This window comes from Sycon ciliatum, chromosome 12 (assembly GCF_964019385.1).
Source record: "Sycon ciliatum chromosome 12, ocSycCili1.1, whole genome shotgun sequence".
Taxonomy (NCBI): Eukaryota; Metazoa; Porifera; class Calcarea; order Leucosolenida; family Sycettidae; genus Sycon; species Sycon ciliatum.
In genome coordinates this window covers 22,639,103-22,667,039 of record NC_088654.1, presented here as the reverse complement: position 1 = coordinate 22,667,039, position 27,937 = coordinate 22,639,103, and the positions used below count along the sequence as shown (strand labels likewise).

General features: G+C 46.5%; 2 protein-coding genes across 3 annotated transcripts; one reads left to right on the top strand and one right to left on the bottom strand.

The window, feature by feature from the left end:
* Positions 1–268: 268 nt before the first annotated feature.
* Positions 269–27,937, bottom strand: LOC135828572 (cytospin-A-like). Of its 2 annotated transcripts, none has more exons than XM_065341008.1 (13): positions 26,431–27,937; positions 25,069–25,201; positions 20,501–21,503; positions 17,780–18,405; positions 15,358–15,447; positions 13,070–13,390; positions 11,296–11,568; positions 9,150–9,585; positions 7,298–7,514; positions 6,750–6,912; positions 3,600–3,716; positions 3,246–3,305; positions 269–1,024 (listed from the first exon to the last, which is right to left on the bottom strand). In XM_065341008.1, the coding sequence occupies exons 3-13, from the start codon at positions 21,387–21,389 to the stop codon at positions 923–925; spliced, it is 3,294 nt and encodes a 1,097-aa protein (XP_065197080.1). In that variant the 5' UTR covers positions 21,390–21,503; positions 25,069–25,201; positions 26,431–27,937; the 3' UTR covers positions 269–922. The 2 variants fall into 2 exon arrangements, with proteins under 2 accessions (XP_065197080.1, XP_065197081.1); XM_065341009.1 differs by having other exon boundaries at positions 20,501–21,500.
* Positions 23,242–24,102, top strand: LOC135828069 (histidine-rich glycoprotein-like). Its single transcript, XM_065340502.1, has one exon. The coding sequence runs from the start codon at positions 23,242–23,244 to the stop codon at positions 24,100–24,102; it is 861 nt and encodes a 286-aa protein (XP_065196574.1).

Genomic DNA, 27,937 nt, shown 5'->3' with positions numbered 1-27,937 from the left:
CATTTTCAATGTACCTGTGTATAACTGGGCCCAGAAACATGTGAGTATTGGGATTGATTTGATGTTAGGCCCTGCTGTAACCTGCTGTAACATGTAAGATGCCCTGCTGTAACACGTTTGATGTTAGGCCCTGCTGTAACACGCTTGATGATGCTGATACAGTGTACATTGTAGTGTGACAATGTATCATGGTTCCTATATACTGATGAGTAAGACAGCACTCATTACTCATTGCAGCGTCTGCAATCATTACAAACTAGTAGCCTAGTAGTAGGTACACAACAACAGGTTTGTTCCCTTGTCTTTTTCTCTAAAATGGCTAGCCGGCCGGCGGGCACTGTTATCCTCACAAGCGCATGATAACCATAGGCCGCCAGGCTGCTATACAGGCTGAACAGAGTGTGCAGCAAACTAAACATTATCAAGAGATGCCAAGGTACTCTGGTCACACAGATTGCAGTGAGTAGTGCCGACCAGCAGCAGCACAGAGGCAGGTTAACGAGGCAGACAAAATACACTGCACAGGAAAAGCTGTCAGGTGATAGCTGTCAGGTGATAACTGTCAGGTGATAACTGTCAGGTGATAACTGTCAGGTGATAGCTGTCAGGTGATAACTTGCAAAGTATGTGAGTATGTACTTAATGGAACACACACACATAGAGTCACACACAGTCACTCATTCATACACGCATGCATGCACGCAAACACGCATGCATGCACGCAAACACGCACGCATGCACACACACGCACGCGCGCGCACCCACGCACACACACACACACACATACACACATATGGAGCAAGACTGACACTGGGTTGCAAAATACAGATCACATGTTTGCCAGTTTTTGCAGAAATATAATATAAATGGCTCACGCACTGCAAAGCTTGATTGATGCCACCATCTTCATAAGACTCTTCTTCTAACTCATATCTCCCGCAGCGAATCGATTGTACAGGCTTGCAACATACGTCATGACCGACATCCAATCAGGTTTCTCCATCTCTACCATATCGTGAACATCCTGTAGTCAGGAAAAATGAGAGTAACATCCACAACACCACTGCTTTCATTAGTCAATTCATTAGTCAATTCATTAGTCAATTCATTAGTCAATTCATTAGTCAATTCATTAGTCAATTCATTAGTCAATTCATTAGTCAATTCTTACTAAATAGTAGAAGAAATAGAATGGGTTGGTAGGGACAAACTTTGCGCAATACCAAACCCAACCCACATACACTCTCCTAGTCAAAAGATTGCCTTATGAATTTCTTTTATGATTGCTGAGTAGCACTGTCGTACATCGCAATTGAAGAGAGTAGTTGCGATGTCATCTTCCATGCACGATGGCTAATACTATAATGATTGCACTACACCCCCCCCCCCCCCCTCTGCTAATACTATAATGATTGCACAACATATGGCTATGGCTATGATATGGCTAGGGTAAGAGAGGTCTAATTCATTGATATGGCTAGGGTAAGTGAGGCCTAATTGATTGATATGGCTAGGGTAAGAGAGGCAAGGATAGTTCGTTCCTAGCTGAAAAGTTTGAATCGGGCGAATAGCTAATAATTATGCTCTGTTGTGAATTACTAAACTAGCTTGGATGGAGAAGTAACAACTCTCCTCTCTCTCCATTGGAGAGAGAGAGAGAGAGATTTTCATTGAACGGCTTGCTGTGAGAGGTGGACCGAGATTTGGCGGCACTAACAGAAAATATCAAGATCTTGGCCACGGACCTGTGGGACTCGTGCTGGCCACCTATTCATGTGGAAGCCGCCTATCCGTGTGGAAGCCATCTATCCATGTGGAAGCTATCTATCCATGTGGAAGCCATCTACTTTAAAAGCCATAATTATATATATAACGAAGTGCTAACTCTAAGTCTCTAACGAGTTAACGAGGAGAAATCTGTCGTTAAAATAGAAATCGTTCATACAGAAATTGATACATATACTGTCCTATTGAGTGTTGAGAATAAATGAGAATCGTTACCTTTGGTACACGTAAACCAGTCGATTTTGGGAAATCGTTATATATGCGCCTCCGCCGCGTTAGAGTAATGGCTTTTACAGTATCCATGTGGAAGCCGTCTATCCGTGTGTCCGTGTGTCCGTGTGTCCGTGTGTAAGCAAAGCAAACACGAAGCCGTCTATCCGTGTGTCCGTGTGTAAGCAAAGCAAACACGGCCAATACTCTTCTGAAGCGAGTGCGGAGCTTTAGCTGGATTGGTGACTGTCGTACCTCCTGCTGTTTTCTTAGCTGGATTGGTGACCGTCTTACCTCCTGCTGTCTTCCCCACAACACCGGCACATAGCCATGTACAATACAACCTGGTGTTAGCCACCTCTGCGTTTAAGGACCACCTGCTTTTAACCCTTTAAGAGCCACAGGAAATTTTCAAAATTCTGCATTTTTTCGTGTTCTTTGGATCATAGCTTCAGTTCTACTCACTCAATCCTCACAATCTAGGGCTTCCTGGAAAGGTCTCCGCGAGAGGAAGAGAATGAGGTCGATCATGATAGCCAGCACACCGTCTATCCAGCGCTAGATCGCAGCGACAGCACGAAAAATGCCCCAAATGCGTCCAATTGCGTCCCGCTCCAGATATTTCATTTTACTCGATCGTGGAGTTCCAATTTTTTCGCTGTGTACTCTTGACAATATCAACAGTGAAACCCGTGCAAATTCGAGTAAGCCAGCTTGACGAAAAGTCTCAAAATTCTCAATACTAAAGTCGCACTGCGCGCTTTTGAAATTGCCGCGATCGCGGCTCAATTTACGAGTGATTTATCTCAGGAACCGTTGCTCGCAGCGCTTCGCGGATTGTTTCTCCCGACAGGTGAGAGATTTCTCTTTGCCCTGGATATTTCGATCACTGGATTTGAGCGAGATTGTACTGAGTTACGATCTTTTGAAGTTTTGCATTTGAATGCGTCGTTTACGACGCATTCAAGTATGGGGCGGCTCTTAAAGGGTTAACAACCGTTTTTCAAGGCATGACCAGTTCTACATAGAAACTGCACTGGATACAACGACCACCTGCCTTGGGCGACCAGCGACCGATTTTTAGTGTACCAAGTGCCATATTGGACCTGCACACAGCGACTAAAACTAGGGTTGTACCAATGTTGAAATATATGAAGTGGCGATTATGGCAGACCGACTAAGACAAGCAAGTCACACTCATTGCAATGTGTGCAAAGCGACAGTTGTAATGACGCGGAGGAAATACATACCAGCAATGGTGCAACACCGAGCTTCTCTGCAGTTGAAAATGCCAGTTGGAAATTTTCACGCTGTGCAGGCAGAAGGAAAACACACACGCAGATGTGTGTGTGCGCATGCGCACATTGCCACATACATGCGTATGGATCAAAACGCATTAACACACATACACATGCATGCATGTGGATGCACACAAGTAAACAAGCTCGCGATCTCCCGACCTCTGGGTCCTTCGTGATCTAGTCACAAGCGATATTCATGCTTGCTTGCTGTGTTCGTTTATCAATCTTGCGAGTTCGTTCATTTTCAAATTTTTCGACCGAATATTCGAACTTCCATTCGTTCGTTTCATTCGGGGAGCTCACCTTATTAGCCGCTTGAAGAGTGTCAAAGGCTATTTTCCTTGGCTGGTAGCTATGTATTAGCGCACAAAATGCTAGACCACTGCTCCAGGACCGGCTAAAGTCACGAACATCAACGTTCTGTAATTGACCAAACGGACCACACAGGCACACACGTACACACACGTACACACACACACACATACACAATAGAGAGGTTCCGCATAACGCAGTTATGTTAGTAAAAACGTAGTCGATCTACGGAAAGTCTTACGTAAACTGCATGCGGATCTGTGTTCCGCCACACAGAGTTTTCAAATCACGTTGCTGCCCTTCGCAACTCCGAACGCGGCAGTGTACGACCGGATCGACCTGGGGAGAGAGTCATAAATTTGTGCCCCAATCCACTTATAAATTGAGACGGTAGAGAGGTTCTGCATTACGTAAAGTTCAGCAACTTCACGTCAGTGGGCGGGAAAACCCGTGAATTCGCGAGTTTGCACTCCGATTACGGAAAGTTGTCTACGTAGAGTACGTAGATAGGGCTCTGATAATGTAGAGCCCTACCTACGTACTCTACGTAGACAACTTTCCGTAATCGGAGTGCAAACTCGCGAATTCACGGGTTTTCCCGCCCACTGACGTGAAGTTGCTGAACTTTACGTAGTGCAGAACCTCTCTACCGTCTCAATTTATGATACACCTTATACCCCGATTTCTGGAGGTGAAATTTGTGTTGTGCTATTCTCAACCGGAAAAGATCTTTGCCCGCAATGACGGGACAGCATGAACTTCAAAATTTATCGTTAGGCAGGTTGTTATAGCCAGTTGAAATATAACGGCACAAAAAACACAAACACACTCACTCACTCTCTCTCTCTCTCTCTTTCTCCCTCTCTGTCTGTCTGCCTGTCTGTCTGTCTGTCTGTCTGTCTGTCTGTCGGTCTGTATGTCTGTCTGTCTGCCTGTCTGTCTCTCTCTCAATACATATACTATATATATATATACGCAGAGCTCACTGACTTGTCAATTTGAGCACTCTGGCAAGGTACGTTCGGGCCGGATTTAAAGCTGGCTTTGGAAATTGTATTTTCATTGCTATCAGGTTCGGCCTCATTTTCTCTGTGCTGCGCTGAGGAGTTCACAAAGAACAAAACAGCATGCTGTCCGCAGATTGAGTAAATATACTTCAGCAGAAAGAGACTTGTTTGATTCATTGCTGTGTAATACAGTGCGTGGTATCTATTATTTATACTTCCTCCGCGTCATCGAAATTGTCGCAGTTTGACTTTTGACATAAAACGGGGTATTTACTCACCAGCACTCGTTCCAGAGGCAAGGAATCCGACATAGGCGATAGTCATCAGTATAGGGTGACGGCAAAGTTCTATTTTCTGTTATTGGAATCTGAAATTTTCGAACTAGACGCAATTTCTTCGCTGATGTCGCTGCGATGGTAATTTCAACTCGCTGAGATCAGTCAGGCGTTGCAGCCTGCACATTTCTCGTGCTTATGGCCATTCACTCGAGCCTCATCACTGTTTTACCTTAGCTGGGGTGAGATTGACTTCGTGGAACAAGTAGCAGCGCTCGGAGAAACATCGAGGGGTCAGCAAACTAAATGCATGCAACGGCGATAAAATTTGTTTCTCTGGCTGAGACACTCAGTGCAGTACATGATTTTACCTGCAAGAGCCGTGTACTACGGTGTAGACTCTACACGAAGTGCTAGTGATGCACGCGCAGGTGCCTTACCAGTGATGCTGAAAAAGAGGGCGCGCTGGATGACAGTACACTTACCTGCATGAGCTGTGACCACACAGCTAAAATATATGGGCATGCCACGGCTAAAAAAAGTTCATTTCAAGATCGAGGTGGTTCCGCCGACGGTAATCAACCGACCTCGCAACGATCGTTTATTCTTACTAGGCTTCGTTGGTGGCGAAGTAGAAATTATCCAGAGCTAGCAGACGACAAACATAGCAGCTCTTGTCCTGTGGAGAAAGTCAAAGCGTCTGAGATGAGGCGCGACCAACTTTCAACCTTCCTTGAAATATTTCGGAACGATATTTTTGCGTCCATTGACATCAGCGGCGACGAGGACTTCATCTCTGCATGAAAACTCTCAGTCCAACTGTCCTGGAACGTTACTCTAGTCTTCAGACTATCATACTGTGTAATAAGTTTTGAATGGTTTAGCTTATGGAGTTGTCAGTAACAAGTGGCAAGTCACTAGTCAAACTGCGACAATTTCGATGACGCGGAGGAAGTACTTGAGACAAGAGAGAGAGTTTGGAAGCTTTGTTACAACTCTGAGTTTCATGTATTACTACGATCATCAGGCAACTGATGGATCCAAAACGGGCAGCCAGAACATAAGGGGGAGCAAGGTGGGAAATTCTGAGGGGTGTCATAGGCGACGCGTATCATAGCGCAAGAGTCAGGTGCAGGCGTGAAGTTGCCAAGTCTTCAGACTTGGGGCTATGCAGCAGTAGTAGTTCCGGCATGAATGATATAGAATAGAGCTGGGGACAAATGCCAAATCCACACATGCCCACACCACTACACAAACATACACCCACACTCTCTCCCTTTTCTCACATACACATACACTCACACGCGCGTCCACACACACACATTCTCTAAATCTCTCTCTCTCTCTCTCTCTCTCTCTCTCTCTCTCTCACACACACACACACACACACGGACATATATATCTTTCTTTCTCTATCTGTTTTCTCTTTTTTGTCTCTCTCTCTCTCTCTCTCTCTCTGTCTGTCTGTCTGTCTGTCTGTCACTCAGTTTGTCTGTCTGTCACTCAGTCTGTCAGTCAGTCAGTCTGTCTGTCAGTTTGTCTGTCTGTCTGTCTGTCTCTCAGTCTGCCTATATCTCTCTCCCTCTCTCTGTGTCTGTCTGTTTGTTTGTCTCTGTCTTTATCTCTGCATCTGTCTGTCTGTCTCTGTCTATCTCTGTCTATCTTTCTCACTGTCTCTCTCTCACACTGTGCAGTCAACCCTACAAACTCTCTCTCTCTCTCTCTCTCTCTCTCTCTCTCTCTCTCTCTCTCTCTCTCTATGTGCAAACTCAACCCTAAAAACTACGTCTCTGTCTTCGTCTCTGTCTGTCTGTCTGTCTCTCTCCGTGCAAACTCAACCCTACAAACATCACACTTACTTTGTAAGACTTAGTGCGAAGTCGGCACCACTCCAGGAGCATTTGCTTTTTAGTTGACACAGAGGATGATCGACTATGAGAAGGTACACTGGTCTCTGCTGAACTGGCTCCTACAGAGCATGATGATGTGGACGAATCCCCAGCACGGCTCGAATGTTTACGACTTCAATCACAAAAAAACACAATGACAGGAACAAGTGTGTTGGATGCCATTCATTTCCCGACAAAAACACTATGCAAGCAGCATTCTACTTCGTTGAATCCATCCTAGTTCTCTAGATGTGGAGCAGCTTACTTGCGTATTTCTCAGCCACATGTACAGACAATCCAGATTTGCTGAGACTAGCACGTTACTACATACACTCGTATTGAACAGACAAACAAAAGCAAACATGCATAATAATTATTGTTGACAGTGCGAGTGGAAAAACAGTACAAGGTTATTTAGAGAGTTGCAGCAGTTAACCATTGATAGCTGCTGCCAAGGTGGCTTAGGTAGCGGCAGGGGTCAACCAGTGATAGCTGCTAGAGCAGCGGTGGCGGCTTACCCAGGTGTTGAAGATGTCTGCTGTGCCTGCTGTGTGTGCTCATTAATATCACATACTGAACTGGCATGCTGTGCTGGGTTGGATGAAGCAATACTATGCCGGTGACTTGAACTGGAATTACTACGACTCTTCTTTGTGCGCACTGGTACCGCTGTGTGAGACGGAGAGGCCGTATTAATGGAATCCTTGCTTCTTGATCTTCTCAAGACAGTGTGTTCTGAACAGAAAAGAGAATGCAATCAGAGCGCACCCAAAAACCAGCAGCAGAACATCAGTCAGGCTATGCAGTTTACGATAGACTGCATAACCACAGCCTCCCCCCTCTCCCCCCACACTCCTCTCTACACAATATCATGTACTTATGTCATGCCACTAGGGACAATCTAGGGTACACACCCAAGCAAGCACGCATGCCCACACACGCACACATGCTGGCACACACGTACACACCATGTAGCATGTGCACCTGTCACAAGAGAAGCACACAAATCCGCGAAGGCACTGGATGTGCACCCACCGATTTTCTTTTATAGCAACAATGCTGAATAAGACCTGCAGGAACATAGATTGCTTCACATTCCACACAGCTTGCAAATCCATGTGAATTAACCCCTAATACGCACCTGGTCTATACCACACAGAGTAGGAAATCGGGGACGGTCAAGAGCAGCCTATACAGTATACTTGCTGGGGTGGTAACCAGTACTGATAGACACTGCTGGGGTAACCAGTACTGATAGACACTGCTGGGGTAACCAGTACTGATAGACACTGCTGGGGTAACCAGTACTGATAGACACTGCTGGGGTAACCAGTACTGATAGACACTGCTGGGGTAACCAGTACTGATAGACACTGCGGGGTAACCAGTACTGATAGACACTGCTGGGGTAACCAGTACTGATAGACACTGCTGGGGTAACCAGTACTGATAGACACTAAGATGATTAGATAGAAGCAGACACTACATGAACTGGTGCCTTGAAGCAAAATTGGAGGTACTTTACCAACCAGCTTCAGCAACCGAGTCCACACACACACACACACACACACACACACACACACACACACACACACACCTTTGACCTTTGACGCCCATCGCCGGTGGCGATGATAGCAATGCTACGGCAGAAGCCATAGCAACTTGTGCTGGGATTGCACCATTCAACAGCTTGCAAGGCACACACACACGCACACACACACACACACACACACACACACACACACACACTTGTACTTGCTCACTGCCAAAATTGGTCACGTGGGTCTCCCCGGGAGAGCGGAGAGAGACTCAAAAGGAATCTTGGAAAGATGACTCAATTGGCTATTGAACCACCCAACGGCCGACGCCCCCTGAAATCCTCAAACTAGGGTGAACTTGAAATGATCCCACTTATGGGCTCACCACACCTCAGTAAGTGGGTGAGGACAAGGTGCAGAAAAAGGATTGACGGCATCAGGGTATCCGTCCTGGGATCCAACTGCAGTTACCCCTGCCCCCAGTGAAGGTAATACTTGCTACTAGTGTGGGTGGCTAAATCAGAGTGGATCTGATATAATCCACACACACGCACGCACGCACGCACGCACGCACGCACGCACGCACGCACGCACGCACGCACGCACGCACGCACGCACACACACACACACACACACACAAGTATGCGGGCAGGCACACATGACATGTACCTTTTCTTGTCCTGTCTGCAAGTATGTAGGTACACTTACAATGACAAAAGCAGCATACTGAAGGACTGAAGGACTGAAGGACGGAAAGACCCATGAACCCATGAACGGAATTTGAAGCACATGTAATGATGTACAGTCAAATAGATCTTGGACATCATCTCACCTTCTGAATCTAGTGCAGGCGATTGAGAAACTTCATTCTTTTTGCTAGTTAGCTTCTCTTTACGAGGACGCTTGCTTGGCGTAGCACTAGTTGAAGTGCCAGCAGTGGCACCACCAGCAGCAGAAGCAGCAGCAGTGGGAGCAGCAAGAGAAGCACGAGACACTGACGCACTCAGCCTTTCTTCCAATGCTTTCCTATTTGCTTTCTCTTGTTGCAGTGCAGCCTCCAAGTCCGTTTTTTGCTTCAATAAGCGTTTGTTGTCCTCCATCTCTTCATTGATCTGGTTATGAAGGACTTCTTCTCCTACTTGCAGCTCAGCAACACGCAACTCCAGTTCATTTAAAACAATTAGGCGCTGCTCTTGCTCACGAACAGTAGATCGGAGATACTCTGCTTCATCTTGGAATTTCTTCACTTGGATATCTTTCATATCAATCTGAACAGTTGAGCAAAGCCAGCGCAAATAAAAGACAACATGAAGAAATCAAGAAAAAGGGCAATACATCATACTACGTCTCACCATCAAGCAATACATCACTATTACCAAGAGTAGATAAACAAGAGTGTGCAACTCCGGATCTCTCCTGCACAATCTGCAGATACCCCTGCCCAAGGCGGAATTTTTTGTTGACGTCACCTTTTTTCAGAGAAACGCGCATTTTGCCGATAGCAGTGTGAGAGCACGTGCTGGGCACCGACCTTGTGGCGTCAAACCCGGCCAAGAGCACGAGCAGAGTCAAACATACCCAATTTCATGCTACACGTGTATGGTCATGTGACGGGAATGGACTAAGAGACCATTTCTCGCGCGAGCATGTGTTGTCTCCCTGTGCGCTACGACTCTCTGATATTTACCTACAGGAATCCCGATGTACTGACTACAATTATGCAACCTATGCTACTAGAATAAGGGAGTAAACAACAATACTGGAGAGTGCACAGAACATCGACCTGATCACTTCAATGTTTGTCTACACGCCATTTTGTCTATTGTTTCCAGTGCCATCCTACATACAGTAAAAGTTGGGATAAGCCACCTCTGGTATCAGTGACCATCACCGCCTCTGGTATCAGTGACCACCACCGCCTCTGGTATCAGTGACCATCACCTCTGGTATCAGTGACCATCACCTCTGGTATCAGTGACCACCACCACCTCTGGTATCAGTGACCATCACCTCTGGTATCAGTGACCATCACCTCTGGTATCAGTGACCATCACCTCTGGTATCAGTGATCACCACCTCTGGTATCAGTGACCATCACCTCTGGTATCAGTGACCACCACCTCTGGTATCAGCGACCATCACCTCTGGTATCAGTGACCATCACCTCTGGTATCAGTGACCACCGCCTCTGGTATCAGTGACCACCTGATTTTATTGATTGTTTTCCATTCACAGACTGTTCTGCATGGAAACTGCACTGGGAACAGCCACCACCTGCGTTGCGACCAGCGACCGACTTGTAGTGTTCCAAGTGCCATATCTGACCTGCATACAGCAACCAAAATGCTGTCCTGGCTGTCAGGCTTGACTGCAACCGGGTTGAAATACGTTCAGAAGCCAGTGGCAGTGCATGCAGTCAACGTTTCTGTGACAAGTAACAGTGCAGGGTGCTGGCACTGCATGCACTTGAGTGAGGTGTGAAGCTCATGGGTGTTTCGTCTGCATGAAAGTGTTCTGCACCCAACACCTGTCAATATGAGTAGAATTATGGAAGTATGTGCGCGATCCGGCATGCCGCGCATGAACGGGACCTTGTTCTAAAGACCAACTGGTTTTAACGACCACTTTTGTTTGCACCGTGGTGTGGTCACTTAAACCAGGGTTTACTGTATTACAGTGGATCTACAGTGGATCTATAGTGGATTTACAGTGGATTTACAGTGGATTTATAGTGGATCTATAGTGGATCTATAGTGGATCTATAGTGGATCTACAGTGGATCTACACTGGATCTACAGTGGATCTACACTGGATCTATAGTGGATCTACACTGGATCTATAGTGGATTTACAGTGGATTTATAGTGGATCTATAGTGGATCTACAGTGGATCTACAGTGGATCTACACTGGATCTACACTGGATCTACAGTGGATCTACAAGAGCATACAATACCTCATGCATTACAAGCGCACTTACCTGATCTGATAAATCTTGTTTCAAAGCTTCCATTGCTTCTGCATGACTCTTCTCAGCCGAAGATAACTTCTTGGAGGCAGCATCTATGGCTTTACCTAAAGCCTCAACTTCCCCATGATGCTCCTTCTCCTTGTTCTCTCGGACTTTGGCTTGCTCATCTAGGTCCTTTGTTAGCTTGGTCACCTGCAAGCTGAGATGTTGTTCCTGCCGTGTAGCTTGCTCTAGTTTCTTTGCTTTCTCTTGCTGCACCTTCACCAGGCTGTCACATCTTCTCTATAGACACACATCGGTAGACATTCCCACATCAATGCACGCAAGTACATGTATGACGCAACATTGCAACATTGTGCTGAACCTCAAACACTGAGTCCTACTACAAGAAATTGCAAAGAGATGACACTAAAAGTAGATTGAAGAAACCAGACCATAGTGGCATACATGTGTAAGTAAATCGACTTCATCTGTAGCAAACATGACACTTTCACCCTTCTATCAGCAGTAATGCACAAAAATACCCACTCGTTGCCACATGCATAACCAGAAGGAGGTCCATTTGCAACTCCAATAATCAGAACTGGCACCAGCACCAGCACCAGCACCAGCACCAGCACCAGCACCAGCACCAGCACCAGCAGAACCACCATCAGTATACCCCCACAACAAGGCCTACACCACAACATCAGCACCAGAATTAGCACCAGAATTAGCAAGTGTTTGGCAAAAATCACGCCTGCAATGGCAATAGGTGAAACTTTGCACACATTAAAAAAATTGAATATCTACCTGTGGCTGTTGTGTATCTCAAGGTAAAGTATTCGAACAAGCAGAAAGTAGAGTATTGGAACAAGCAGAAAGTAAAGTATTGGAACAAGCAGAAAGAAGACAACAATTCTATAATCACAATCTTCCATATGTCGGCAGTACTGTGATTAGATGTTTGTGCTCAAACAATGGTTCCTAGAATGATTCCTATATGAATCATTTCTTTGTGCTTTGTTCAGTAGAACAACAAAGATTCCTGATGAGTGTTGCATGAAACTTGACCGAATATTTCTCCGTCGTTCTTTTCTTCACCATTTCCTCCTTGATCTTCGCTAATTTTTTGCAAATCGCTTCCACCTATTCGTACTGTATTAATGAAGTACCGTTAAACACATGTTGATACCGCTTGTCCTCCTGATTACGATATTAAATGTCCTGTCTCCTCGCCGTTTGTTCAAAAACTTAAAGTTGAGAATTTAATAGGAAAGAAATCGTGGTAGAGACTCCACCACTGCTATACGCACATGGACACTATTTTGAAGTACGGTCAAGCATCAATTCTCCCAACACCTTAGGACATATGCCATTAAGAAAAGGTTTGGAAGGGGAATGTTCGGATAATAGGAGTCACAACGCGTGTGATAGAGCTTCATCATCAAACAATGCTGCCGTGCACAACATCATGCACTAGTAATTCTACTATGCAGTGCCAGTGGCCAAGTGCCATGTGCCATGTGCCATGTGACATGTTAGTACCAGTCCACCAGGACAACACACATACACCTGCTACATGTACAAACTACACGAGGTACAAGTGCACTGGTCAACACTGGTCAACACTGGTGAACTCAAGTCATGCGTCGTAAATGTTCTTGTTTGGGAGGGGGGTCCCCAGCTGTTCAGGATAATCAATCGGCCGAATAGTCGATGTCCGGGTCATCCATGCGCTACTGTAAAATACTTCAGTCCTACATGAGATAGCATTACAACAGTATATTAAAGAGAAACTTACCTCAAAATCGGATGCCAATGTGGTGAGTTTGGCAACTGCTTCTCGACATTCGTCAAATCGCTGCTTTCCGAGGACCTGCACTGAATCCAATTCAGAGCGTAACTGAATTACTGTATCTGCTTCTGCACCGGATGAGCCCTTTGCCCTTGTTCTCTCTGTCTCCGCGGCTGCTTTCACTGCCGCTTTCAAGTCTTGCTTAGCTGTGTTCAACTGCAGGGTGAGCTGTTGGATCTTCTCCTCATCTTTGCTGTGTTGACCACGTGCAGCTTTCAGTGTGTCTGAGAGAGCATCCTTGTCTGAAACAGCCAATGCTGTACTGGACTGCAGTATTGGGTATACGTGTGTGTATATGTGTGTGTACACGCGTACACATACACACACACACACACACACACACACACACACACACACACACACACACACATACACACACACACACACACACACACACACACACACACACACATACACACCATCACATGCACATGCACAAACACACACATGCACGCGCTCACACACACACACACATGCACACACACACAAACACACACACACACACACACATGCACGCACAAACACACCCACCCCCACACACGCATGCACGCACGCACACACACAGACATGCACATCATCAAAAGGACGGAAAAGATAAAGGGCCCAAGGTCAAGGGTTTGGCAGTCAGAATGGATGCCACTCCGCTTTGGGCATGCACATATCATGGCTGTTATTCTGACACGCATGGTGAGACAACTCTCATTCTCCAAGGATCCATGGGATTAGAATGGTGCTGCTGCTGGTGTTATGTGGGTATTTAGTGTACCATCTAATCTAAATTGCTATTGTTATAATTATATCTGAGTACTAGTATCCTGGAAGTGAGTTATTCAATCTTGATTGCATACTGAGTGCTTCACCATTATAGTAAGCCGGAAATTAAACAATTATAGGCATGCATCAATGTACAAAGTATCCTAATCATGGCCTAGTCAAAGAAAACACCGTTTGATGCCTATGTGTTCAATTTTTTTGGGACGTGGGAATCTGGCCATTTACTGTCTGTGTTGCGGAAAGCCAAGCGCAGTGACCCGAAGACCGGAATTGTAGCAGGGGCAACTGACATCCTGGAGAGCGTGACAGTCACGCGTGCACGGCAGAGCAGTATGAGCACCATGCCGGAGAAGACCGGAGTTTTCGATGCGATGCGAGCAACGTTTTGTTATTTCGTCGTGGTGCTGGACTCCTAAAACTGGGAAGCCCTTGCACTACCACCACAATGGCGCAAGGCCCCAAACCACAAAGGCAAACCAGCAGCATAGGGCACGACACGGGGTTTGACATTCGAGTGCCAGCGTGGTCAGCCAGCCAGCTCAGTCGCCAGACTTGAACTGGAACGACCTAGCATTCTTTGCAAGCCTGCAAACTGATGTCAGATGGTGGCAAAGAAGACAGTATCCGGTCTGGCAGCAGGATTACACGAGCGTATAACAGCTGTATGGAGAGGCCTGTGTGCCTCATTCCCACCGTTCCTTCAAGCACCGAAGTGACAGCCACAACTGTTCCTTTCCTATCGCTGCCATATGCCAGGCTGAGAAAGCAAGAGATGCTCTACGCCAGCAGCTAGACACCAGCAGCTAGACACCAGCAAATGTCAGCTCAAGTAAGCAGCTGGCAGCTCCACAGCTCAGTGATGCACAGTTGAATGAACTCTGGACCTGTAAAAGCGTGAGTGCAAGAACGTGCTCCCTGGCTGATTTATTTTGTACATTTGCTTGTAACCTTGCTTCCTTTCTTAGACTCGCTTCACCAGATTCCAGTGCTGAAATTTATTTCTTGTGGCGGAGAATATTCATGTATCATGCTTCTTCACTATACCTATTGGAAATTTCACACAGCGGTAAAAAACTCCTGTTCTTAGTGGCGATAGATAAGCAACAATTGCGAAGAGCCGGACCAAGTAAAGTTATATCACTGTATATACTACACACACCACACTATTCAGGGGCGTCGCACACGGTACGGTCACTACGGTATTGACCGTATCACTTTTTGCCCCAGGTACCCCGTGAATCAACCAAATACACTGATCTGGGATCTAAAATTCCAAAATTTTCGGCTCAGCCACCACTCCCCTACGAGTAAATTGTACTTCAGATGGCTGACCGTACCACCGTACCACACTAAAATACCAGTTCCGATGCTGCCCCTGCTGTAAGTATAAACACACCACACTAAAAGTATAAACACACGATCCACTGCACTAGATGAAGAAACACGGCTACCATACACACCTGCATATCCTGGAGTTGCTTCGCCATTTTCTGTACAATCCTCTCAGTATGTGAGTCACTGTCATCACGTGATAAGCGATACATCTCCAGCTGGAGAAAAATACCATGATTTAAGAAACAAAACACTGTCAGACTGGGTGGCAGGTGTATAACCAACAAGCATAACTTGTGACATGCCGAGATATTCTTCCCCTCTCCCCAAGCCACTATTCCCTCAGGAAATTTTGTTTGATCCATCCATCAGCCCCATCTTAGTTCCTATGTACCGTAATTCCGCGCATATAAGCCGTGTGTGAAATAATGCAGTTTGGGGATATAATATCCAGTAAAACATGTTCGCTTTTTAGCCCATGGGCCAATATTCGAATTTTGAAAGTTCACGAAAAAGTACAAGTCCGTTCTCATAGTGGGTCTATCATATTCTACTGGTAAACTACTAGACTCCACTGACCTGCACTGACCTGCACTGACCTGCACACTGACATGCACACTGACATGCACACTGACCTGCGCTGACCTGCGCTGACCTGCACTGACCTGCTGTACCATGGTAGCAAGAGTCCATATTGTGAAAGTATTCTACTTGACAAGTGAGTCATATGTGTGCCTGTTTATTAGCCCATGGGCTTATAAACGGAGGTGGGCTTATATCCGGATATAGGCCCATGGGCTTATATGCGCGGAATTACGGTAATCCACAGTATTCATGGCACACTTCAACACAATCACACTTCAACACAATCACACTTCAACACAATCACACTTCAACACAATCACACTTCAACACAATCACACTTCAACACAATCACACTTCAACACAATCACACTTCAACACAATCACACTTCAACACAATCACACTTCAACACAATCACACTTCAACACAATCACACTTCAACACAATCACACTTCAACACAATCACACTTCAACACAATCACACTTCAACACAATCACACTTCAACACAATCACACTTCAACACAATCACACTTCAACACAATCACACTTCAACACAATCACACTTCAACACAATCACACTTCAACACAATCACACTTCAACACAATCACACTTCAACACAATCACACTTCAACACAATCACACTTCAACACAATCACACTTCAACACAATCACACTTCAACACAATCACACTTCAACACAATCACACTTCAACACAATCACACTTCAACACAATCACACTTCAACACAATCACACTTCAACACAATCACACTTCAACACAATCACACTTCAACACAATCACACTTCAACACAATCACACTTCAACACAATCACACTTCAACACAATCACACTTCAACACAATCACACTTCAACACAATCACACTTCAACACAATCACACTTCAACACAATCACACTTCAACACAATCACACTTCAACACAATCACACTTCAACACAATCACACTTCAACACACTTCACTTCAACACGATCACACTTCAACACGATCACACTTCAACACAATCACACTTCAACACAATCACACTTCAACACAATCACACTTCAACACAATCACACTTCAACACAATCACACTTCAACACAATCACACAGCTACAGTACATACACAGTGCGATACTACCAGGGAGTTGTATAGACCTGGGAGTTGTATAGACCAGGGAGAGGTCACTGCACAGATTTCCGAGGACAGGGTCCGACTAAAGACAATATCCGTGAAATTTGTGTCACCGAGTACTCTCAACCCCGGTGAATTTTTAGGTCGCAATGACGAAGAGGAAACGGCCCTACCGAGGTGATCTCTTTCCCATTTTGAACAATTCTTTTTGAACAATTCTTTTTGAACAATTCTTTGGCTAATGTTAGAAAAGTGCACTGTGGTTCACTGAGGCTAATCCAAGTGGGTAAAAAGGAAGCGAGTCTAATGGGTGGTAGTGCCTTTGCTGTTTGCGCTGCCCCAGAGCTTGCTGACTTTGCAGTTTGCGCTGCCCCAGAGCTTGCTGACTTTCGGTCCGTGCACTCGGACAAGGTACGTTGAAGCCTGGTTTAAGTCTGGCTTTGAACATTAATTTTCATTGCTATCAGGTTAAGCCTCAGGTTCTCTGTGCTACGCTGATCAGTCCACAAAGGAGTACTTTCCAGTTTAGAGAGTGTCCATTGATCAGCTAACATACTGAGATAGAAAATGATGTGACTGAGCACACTACTAGCACACTACTAGCACATTACAGGGGCGTAGCAGCCGGTCCGGCCAGACCACTTGTTCGCCCAGAAGTGCCCAGAATGCAGGGCTTTGCACCCAATTTCAATATTTTCCCGGGGGACACCCCCCCTACTACCGGACCACCTCCAACAGCAGCGCTACTGTGACGCGCCTGCATTTACTAGCACACTAGAACTGCACACTAGAACTGCCCTACTGCGGAGCAGTTTGGCGGGAGATTGGCTGCTTACCTGGCGTTTGGCCATTCTCAGCTGAGCTGTAAGGACATCTTTCTCAGCTTGAACAACACCAATTTTGTCTTCACTGGACAGAAGCGCATTTCGAAGATGTGCCTGCTGCTTCTTCACACGTCGTAGCTCTTTAGAATCTCGGTTGGCTGCTGAATGTTCATCAGAGCTGCACAAATCCTGATCAACACAGTCAGTATCAGCATCTCCATCATCATCATCGTCATCATCATCTCCATGATCATTGGAGTAGCAGGATCCAGGTGATGAGGTTGGCGTAACTCGACTAGAGTAACTGCCAAAACCACTATCCCTTCCATCCGTTTGATTGGAGCAACTGCGCAACCCCTGAGAAGGAGTAACTTGTCCATTATGCCGTTCAGCATTACCATCCTGTCCATCGTATTCGTCGTCTTCCTCGTCCTCGTCTTCTTCTTCTTCTTCTTCTTCTTCAACCGTAGTCATACACCGCGATCGATGTGGATAGTTGACATTATCCGCTACAAACTCACTGTCATCTTCGTAGTCTTCTTCACAGTCGTTGTCAGTCTCCGCTTCACTATCCTCTCCCTCTTCCTCATCTTCTTCCATTTCATGTTCCACGTCAGTTTCTTCATCCTCGTCACACTCTATTCAACGGGTACAAGTGTTAAACGTCATCAAAGCACACACAAGCACACACACACACACACATATACACACACATATATATACACACACACACACACACACACACGGCGACAATGAATTTCAGGGTATGAAGAGTTCTCGCCACTAAATCGAATGACCTTTGTCCGAGGAGGCTGCAGTCCACGGTTCGTCAGATATTCTCAAGCAAACGTGAGCGAACGTGAGCGCACAGTCTACCTAATGCGGTGATGACATTACAGCGTGCAGCCAGGTAGTCACACCGTCTATTTCTGTACAAAATGAACAGTGCGGCGTTGATTGGGAAAAGATACATTATTTTGTCATTTGTGGCAGCTTCTTTGGACCAAAATCAATCGACTCAGTGTTACAGACACTACGCACCCTGTTTCATTTCTGCCAATCTTCAGGCTATTCCCGCTTTCAACCTTTTCCGAGTTGGATTTTCATGTACTTGACATAATAATATATGCCTGAGTTATCAGACTCATTATACGAAACAGTAGTCAGTAGGGCCTGTGTCTACATATACCATTACTAGTGTACTGCTTTTCCTTGCTGTCGTGCTACGTGCTTGATGTGCGAGTCGTGCCCATACATGCATACCTAGTGCTTGATGTGTGAGTCGTGCCGATACATGCATACCTAGTGAAAGTACACAGCCTTGTCATGTACATAGTCAGGGAAGGTGTGCTCAGCCAGGCAGGTGGTGGTCTTATTTTCAGGGATTAGTTCAGCCTTATTTGGGATTAGTTCAGCCTTATTTGGGATTAGTTCAGCCTTATTTGTGCTGCTGTAACAATGAGTCCACAACTGAGTGACAAGTAAGAAAATAGTGAACAGCTCCCAGAAATAAAACTTAAAAATTCCGTTGTGCTGTGAATTTCACACATCAGACCCAACCGAATCCTGCGTGCTGTAAAATCCTGTGTGTTGTAAAATCCTGTGTGCTGTAAAATCATGTGTGCTGTAAAACCATGTGTGTTGTAAAATCCTGTGTGTTGTAAAACCATGTGTGTTGTAAAATCCTGTGTGTTGTAAAATCCTGTGTGCTGTAAAATCATGTGTGCTGTAAAACCATGTGTGTTGTAAAATCCTGTGTGTTGTAAAACCATGTGTGTTGTAAAATCCTGTGTGTTGTAAAATCCTGTGTGTTGTAAAATCCTGTGTGCTGTAAAATCATGTGTGCTTTAAAGCCTATGGCCCTTAGCAGTGCAGTGTGCATCTGCGTAACTGGGGAGTGTGATTGCAGTTGGAAAGAGAAGTTCAATCTTTGTTTCTCTTTCGAGCAGTAACACTGATCAGAGAGCATTTCCAATGTGCTAAAACTGGCCGATACGTTGTTTCCGGTTACACTTTCACTTGGAAACACTAGAAATCATCACGACAGGTGCAGTGCAGTCCACAGTCAAATGAACCTGCGTTAATTTGTTTGTCCAAGAGCCTTCCTTTAGGACGGTGGAGATCATCAAACTTAAAGAAGGAGCTTCGAACTACCTTCGATTTCCTACATTGCGGTCGCTACTTATGGGTAAAAATCAACATTGTGACGAGAAAAGGCGGTCACAGGTCGCTTTGACCAGGTAATCACCAGTCACAGTGCATTTACAGTGTGAGAGCGTACATGCCTGGAGAAGTGGTCGCTAGTTGGTCGCTAGTCAGAGGTCAGTTGCTGGTCACCGTGGTTTTTGGCCACACATATCACTGAATCAATAAAGAAAGTGAGTTTAAGCCCGTTCCATTTTGCGGCGTGCAACATTCTGAAAAGGTACCACCCCTCTACTCGGGGCCATGTGCCATAATAAGATGGACTCTGTGCTCTGTGTGTGACTCTGTGCTCTGTGTGTGACTCTGTGCTCTGTGTGTGACTCTGTGCTCTGTGTGTGACTCTGTGCTCTGTGTGTGACTCTGTGCTCTGTGTGTGACTCTGTGCTCTGTGTGTGACTCTGTGCTCTCTGTGTGACTCTGTGCTCTGTGTGTGACTCAGTGCTCTGTGTGTGACTCTGTGCTGCTACAGAAATGCACTGTCATGGTATAAGACTGTGGGGATAGGTGTAACTGTGCAACAAACCATACCTTCATCATCTTCATACGCCGCTGACTCACTGTCTTCATCCAGGAGTTCAGTACTGCTGACGTGTTGCTGTTTACCATCTTGCTCTTCTTCGTCCCAGCAGCTGTCTGACTCGTCGTACTCTTCATCATCCTCATTCTCTTCTTCTTCCTCGTCATCATCTTCTTCTTCTTCTTCTTCTTCACCTTGGCTGTAATCAGCCTCTCCTCCCTCGTCATCATCATAATATTCTGTATCTCCTTCTTCTTCACACGCATCATCTTCCTCTTCTTCTTCTTCTTCTTGGCTGTTCTCACCGCTATAGAATGTGCCGTCGTCCTCCTCTTCTTCCTCACCATCATCTTCACTTGGGTCAACACCTCTATGACGCATACTTGCTTTCATCATGGCTTGATGCATTTCATCCAATAATTGCCTTTCTCTTTCTTGACTGTCCTTTGAGTTGCCGCAATGGCTACCAAACGCTGGTCGTCGTACTGTGCCATGGCTACTGTGTCTTGGATTGTCATTACGCTGCGACGTTGCCAACTTTGCTGCTGATTTCCCTGATGCAGTGGATGGCAGATGTTTTTTTCGGTTCAAGTCATTGTGTTGGGAAGTCGAGCAGCCAGCGTTCATATTACTGCTGCTGCTTTTCTTGGTGCCGTTGGGCTTGGACTTAGAGAGTGCAGCACTTGCAGCCCTGTTAGATAACTTGTTTATAGCTTTGGTAGAAGATGCGCTGTGGCTGCTAGGAGCTGTACTGGAAGAAGATGCGTGACTCTCAGTTGAACTGGCAAGGTTAGAATTTGCACCTGTTGCCACTGCTGTTGCAGCTTGAGTGTATGCTGCCATTCTATCGCGAATAGACGTGAATTTAATGGGACCGTCTTCAGGCCCATTGGCTGCCATCTTGCCTTACACTGTTCAAGGTGATAGTGATATTGACACTGGCACTATGTTACTCAGCAACTCGACCACTGATGTCACTGATGTTCTCCAACTTCAATCTAGCCAGCCAACCTGCTAGCAAGCAAACAGAAGAAAAGAGAGCAAGAGAGAAGAGAAGATAGGAAGAGAGAAGAGAAGAGAGGAAGAGAGGAGAGAAGAGAGGAGAAGAGAAGAGAGGAAGAAGAGAAAAGAAGAGAGGAGAAGAGAAGTAGAGAGAAGAGAAGAGGAGAGAACAGTGAACAGAAGAGAGACAGAGATATACATGTAGACACAATGAGCATCAATGAGCGAGTGCATGAATGAGAGAAGTAGAGAAGAACGACGGTGCATCTGAAGGAGGGGACAGGAGCGGCGGAAGAAGTCTTTGATTTGTCCGGCCCTACCAAAGTCTTTCATTCTACCTGCGTGACATGGCCGCTATACACCACCTCCTCATTCTACCTGCGTGACATGGCCGCGTGACATGGCCGCTATACACCACGTCCTCATTCTACCTGCGTGACATGGCCGCTATACACCACCTCCTCATTCTACCTGCGTGACATGGCCGGTATACACCACCTCCTCATTCTACCTGCGTGACATGGCCGCTATACACGACCTCCTCATTCTACCTGCGTGACATGGCCGCTATACACGACCTCCTCATTCTACCTGCGTGACATGGCCGCTATACACCACCTCCTCATTCTACCTGCGTGACATGGCCGCTATACACCACCTCACTAGTTCACGCGTGTTGACGGCCAAATAGTTGGTCCAGCCATGGCCAGAACAACCAGACGGTTCCGCTGCCCCTGTGGAAGGTAGAATATAGCAGCTATGTTCCGCTGCCCCTGTGGAAGGTAGAATCTAGCACCGATGACACCTTTGACATTAATTCCTGAAATTTTGACAATTGGCCAAGCATGATAGGGATAGCAAATTCCTAGTAAAAAGCTAATCGAGAGGAGAAAAGACAAGTTGATACGAGTTCTGAGTAACTGTAAACCACTTTATTTAACTAGATAATAATTCAGTCTGAAAGTGTGACACCACATGGTGCAAACTGACATTGGAGATGTGTTACAGCTACTGAAATAGGTACCAAGAAGTTGTCAAATATCTCACTACTCCGTCAGCTTTACACCTTGTTGGTGTCACATATTGTGTCTATTATCTAGTTAGAGGCGTGGACAGTTACTCAGAACGTGTGTCAAATTGTCCTTTCTCCTCTCTATATGTATAATAGGCACAGAATCTGGATTTAGAAATGCATACCCTGTGTGACTCCTACACACAATGTCAATACTAGTATGGAACTTATAAAAAATGAAAAGGTGGCAAGGAACTACAAGTTACGCTATAATGTCCACTAACACCATCAGTTACTAAACAATCAGCTCATGCGATAACATTGCACGACACTGACCAACGGTACTGACGTTCTACAACTGATTGTTTAGTAACTGATGGTGTTTGTGGACATTATAGCGTAACTTGTAGTTCCTTGCCACCTTTTTTTATTTTTTATAGATTGTATCCTTGGCTCTCCATCCGAGTACATTCTAGTAAGGAACTGTTATTAGTGTTATTATCTAGAAAAAAAGCTGCCCGAGTCGCAACACGACTTCCTCTATTCTCCATCTTTCATTGAGAGTCTAGCCATACGGTTAGGCAAGCTGGCAGATACAATCGACTCCTGATAGAACGAACACCATTGTGCAGAATTAGTTCTTTAGCCGAAGTTGGTTATACTAGTAACCGAAACGCACTAACACTGTAAGCAGCAAGTCAGTGCCTGTGACTCATACTATACAGCAGCCATCACACTATGCAGCAGCCATCACACCGTACAGCCATCACACCGTACAGCCATCACACCGTACAGCCATCACACTGTACAGCCATCACACTGTACAGCCATCACACCGTACAGCCATCACACCGCACAGCCATCACACCGTACAGCCATCACACCGTACAGCCATCACACCGTACAGCCATCACACCGTACAGCCATCACACCGTACAGCCATCACACCGTACAGCCATCACACCGTACAGCCATCACACCGTACAGCCATCACACTGTACAGCCATCACACTGTACAGCCATCACACCGTACAGCCATCACACCGTACAGCCATCACACCGCACAGCCATCACACCGCACAGCCATCACACCGTACAGCCATCACACTGTATAGCCATCACACCGTACAGCCATCACACCGTACAGCCATCACACCGTACAGCCATCACACTGTACAGCCATCACACCGTACAGCCATCACACTGCACAGCCATCACACCGCACAGCCATCACACCGTACAGCCATCACACTGTACAGCCATCACACCGTACAGCCATCACACTGCACAGCCATCACACCGCACAGCCATCACACTGTACAGCCATCACACCGTACAGCCATCACACCGTACAGCCATCACACCGGACAGCCATCACACCATCACACCGTACGGCCATCACACCGTACAGCCATCACACCGTACAGCCATCACACCGTACAGCCATCACACCGTACAGCCATCACACCGTACAGCCATCACACCGTACAGCCATCACACCGTACAGCCATCACACCGTACAGCCATCACACCGGACAGCCATCACACTGTACAGCCATCACACCGTACTGCAGTTCAGCCTACCTGCAATCAACATGACTGTATTATTACTGTACAAGAGCAGAACATACAACTCCCTAGTCAAAACACCTCAGGCTCAGGTGGCAAGTAGCTTACTGAGCATTCTGAGACAGTACATGTATGTGGGCACCTACTGTACTTGCAGAGTTCTAATCACTGCCACAGAGTAATCCGACAACACAGTCATGATGTCGCTGTACTGCTATATTAGTCATGTCCCAGACTGACTAGCTTACTTTTGGAGTACCATATATGGCTGAATGCTACAGGTAACTACCCAACCTTCACAGGCCAAGTCAGCAATGTTGAAAGTGAAAATGAAAGCTCTACCTTTTCAACTAGATCGCGTGACCATATGTAGCAGAGTGCCGCTTCTGGCACCTAGCGTGACAGTTCGGTGGCAGGTGCCTAGTCACCCTGGACCTGGTGGCATGACAGTGACACTGATACGGGTTGTGCCAAGGCAGGGGACAGGGATGTACCAAGGATATCCCAAGGCAGGGACAAGCACAACAGTGCAGCACCCCCCCCCCCCCCACACACACACGTATACACAGTCATGAATAGCAGACGGACACAAGCACTACCACAACATCCTACATAGTACTTCATGTACATTTGTTAGAGTATCCAAGTAGGCCATACAGCTGGGGGTGAGCTGCCAGCATGTCACATGACATCAGTTCTAGTTTGATTGACAACCCAGTCACAGTGAGTGTAGAGTGTGTTCAAACTGGAAGCAACTGACCCAGTGAAGCAGCAGATGCTTACACTACAAGCATACTATACCCAGTAACAGTCATGACCCAAGTCTCCAGGCCAGCAGCAGCTAATCTATACCCAGCTCATCACGGCACCCAGTGGCCAGAAAATATCCAGCTCTCACGTGCACACACACACACACACACACACACACACACATAAGGCGGGAGTATGTAGGGGACAAAAGACAACTCTTGCAGCACATCGCTCACTGTTGCATACCTTTCAGTGATAACCTGCGTTCAACCTGTCCCAGCAGCAGCAGCAGCAGCAGCCGCCTGAGCAGCACTGTGACTGTGTCCTCTGCTGTGTCCTCTGCCTCTGCTAGTCTCCACCAGCAACTACACCGTATACTCTGCACAGGCACAAGATGTATCAGTAATAGTGTCAACACGGGTACTCAGCTGACTGACTTCACCTTGAGAGCTACACAGAGATTTCTACAAGGCCCAGACCACCGCTATGGCCAAGCAAAGTGAGCAGCAACAATAGCAGCAGCAGCAGCAGCACTCCCTTAACTGTAATTCTCTCTGTGATAAGGAGGAACTCTGGCACAGAGTAATCATAGCCAAACAGAACTCCAGTACTCGGGGTACAGGACTATTAAGCTCATACAGTGATATCGGATTCATATGAATAGACGATAAGAGGTTTTGCTGGAGAGTATTTCCATTCAGCCATGGGAAAGTGTGGTGGACCACATTGAGTCTCCGATTATCTTTATCAGTAGAAGGAACAGCAGAGTTGGTTTATATCAACAATACAACCGATATCTATATTTGTACCATTTACCGGAGCAGGGACGAGAATTACAGCGGCAGTAACAGTAACAGTAACAGTAGAAGCACCACCAACAGCAGCAGCAACAGCAGGGAACAGCAGGGAACAGTAGAAGCAGCAACAACAACAGCAGCAGGGAACAGTAGCACCACCACCAACAGCAGGGAACAGTAGAAGCACCACCACCAACAGCAGGGAACAGTAGGGAACAGCAGGGAACAGTAGCACCACCACCAACAGCAGGGAACAGTAGAAGCAGCAACAACAACCGCAGGAGCAGTAGCAACAGCAGTGGCAACAGCAGTGGCAACAGCAGTGGCAACAGCAGTGGCAACAGCAGTGGCAACAGCAGTGGCAACAGCAGTGACAACAGCAGTGGCAACAGCAGTGACAACACTGAGCAGTGGCAACAGCAGTGGCAACAGCAGTGTCAACAGCAGTGGCAACAGCAGTGACAACAGCAGTGGCAACAGCAGTTGCAACAGCAGTAGCAACAGCAGTGACAAACGTAGCAGGCACAGGAGCAGCAGCATGAACAGGACAACCTTACTCCATATTACAAGTAGGAACACCTAGAAACACCTAGGAACACTGTTGTTACCTTTCATGCTGACCTCCATGGAAGCATAGGTTTTGTTTCCCTCAAACTGATAGTAAGAAAAGCCACACACTCAAGCCAACATGAAATACCACGTGACTTGACCCCATGGACTTCACAAAAGCAGGTCAAAACACTCCTACGGTGTCTCTATTCACATACTTCGAAGTACATGACAAACTGATCTAACCTTCCTCGCGACTTACCTCACTCTGACTCACTGAGCGATCAGTGTATGCTGTCCAACACATCAGCAACTAGCACACACACACACACACACACACACACACACACTCCGCCGTGTTGTTCCTGATACTCCAAGTGATAGCAATGATACCTGCTATACTCCACTCTCGCCAATCTTCATCTACATCACTCAGTAATGCTTCTTCTTTTCTTCAGCTTTCTGTCTTGACTTCTCACACCACCATCACCACAGCACTACTCATCATCATCATCACCACCACCACCACCAACAGCCTGTGTGAGTTCAGCGCACTGGGAAGAGCCTGCCACAAATGGTGTTAGTAAGTACTCCAGGGTCAGCAGTGAGAAGGCTAGTTCATTCGCCGGTTTCACTACAATCATGTTCTTCATCTCTCACAGTACACCAGGTACACCCTTCAGTGTAAATAGCCCGTAGCCACTGGGCATTGTGTAGCCTGTACACCCTGCTATGCACCCTGCTATGCACAGCTAGCTGGGCCAGGTACATAGCAGCTACGTACACTACATAGTACAAGTGCATCACATGCACGCCGTAGACTCTCAGCATTCACAAAGTCTCCTCAGGCTCAGAGTCAGAGAGAAGTCTCCAGTCTTGGTTACTGTGAGTGCAAATGAATGCCATGGCATATTGCTCTCAGTACTGATCTTATTCACAGTGACTGATGACACAAGCACCAATATGTCACCAGGTCACTGTACCACCTGCAGTTGCTGCACATTGCGTAGAAAACATGTTTGGGCAATGCCGGTCGTCAGCATCGGTAACTAAGGTGAAACTAACGCTAACTAGCGATGTGGCAAAGGTACTTGGCCAGGGGAACGACATCTTGCATGGCCTAACGGGCAAGAGCAGAAGCGAAACAGGAAATGTTGTCATCTCCATAAAAGCTAAGCAACTTGCCAAGTGTTGAAGTCGCCCAGTGCAGGGCCTAATGGCTGACTGGCCCAGCCAGCTTAGCATCATGCAGTGCTACTGAACACCATTTTAGCCAACACCATCGTCTGACATGGTTTCGCATCATAAACTCGCCGGCGATCCTTGCCGGTCGCAATGCCGTCTGCGTTTACCGGCGGTCAATCGCTTGCACCAGGGCTGGTCTTCGGCTTCACGATGATGTGCTATGAGGTGATGAGGTCGAGGGAAACTCTCCAAGTTAGTTTCGACACAAGAACTTGAAGAAGTGACTTGCTCTTCAGCTAGAACGTCGTGTAGGTCGGGACGCCGTTCCTGACGTGGTCTTGGTGTGCGCGCCATAGCAAGCTATAAACTGTACAAGATGATGCTGCGGCGTGACTGACTGCCGAGAACTAACTAAACTAATAATTACTAAGCCTTGCTCCCCTTCCCAGCGAGAGCTTCACTTACGACCAGCCTACAACTACAAGGGATAGCGCTCTGTGACAGGTGACACTATTTTTTTCTTGCACAGTACTCGTAGTTCCTGATTTCCACATGCAGAATTAGAACTCTACTTGTCTCTAGCT

What these genes read in the sequence shown, in the direction of transcription:
- LOC135828572 (XM_065341008.1), bottom strand. Translation starts at nt 21,389, where the DNA reads ATGGCAGCCAATGGGCCTGAAGACGGTCCCATTAAATTCACGTCTATT. An exon ending in AGCAACTCCAGGATATGCAG is followed by an intron (nt 13,391 to 15,357) that starts GTGTGTATGGTA and finishes CCAATACTGCAG; the next exon opens with TCCAGTACAGCATTGGCTGT. An exon ending in TTCGCACTAAGTCTTACAAA is followed by an intron (nt 3,717 to 6,749) that starts GTAAGTGTGATG and finishes GGTCAATTACAG; the next exon opens with AACGTTGATGTTCGTGACTT.
- LOC135828069 (XM_065340502.1), top strand. Translation starts at nt 23,242, where the DNA reads ATGCAGCAGCCATCACACCGTACAGCCATCACACCGTACAGCCATCAC.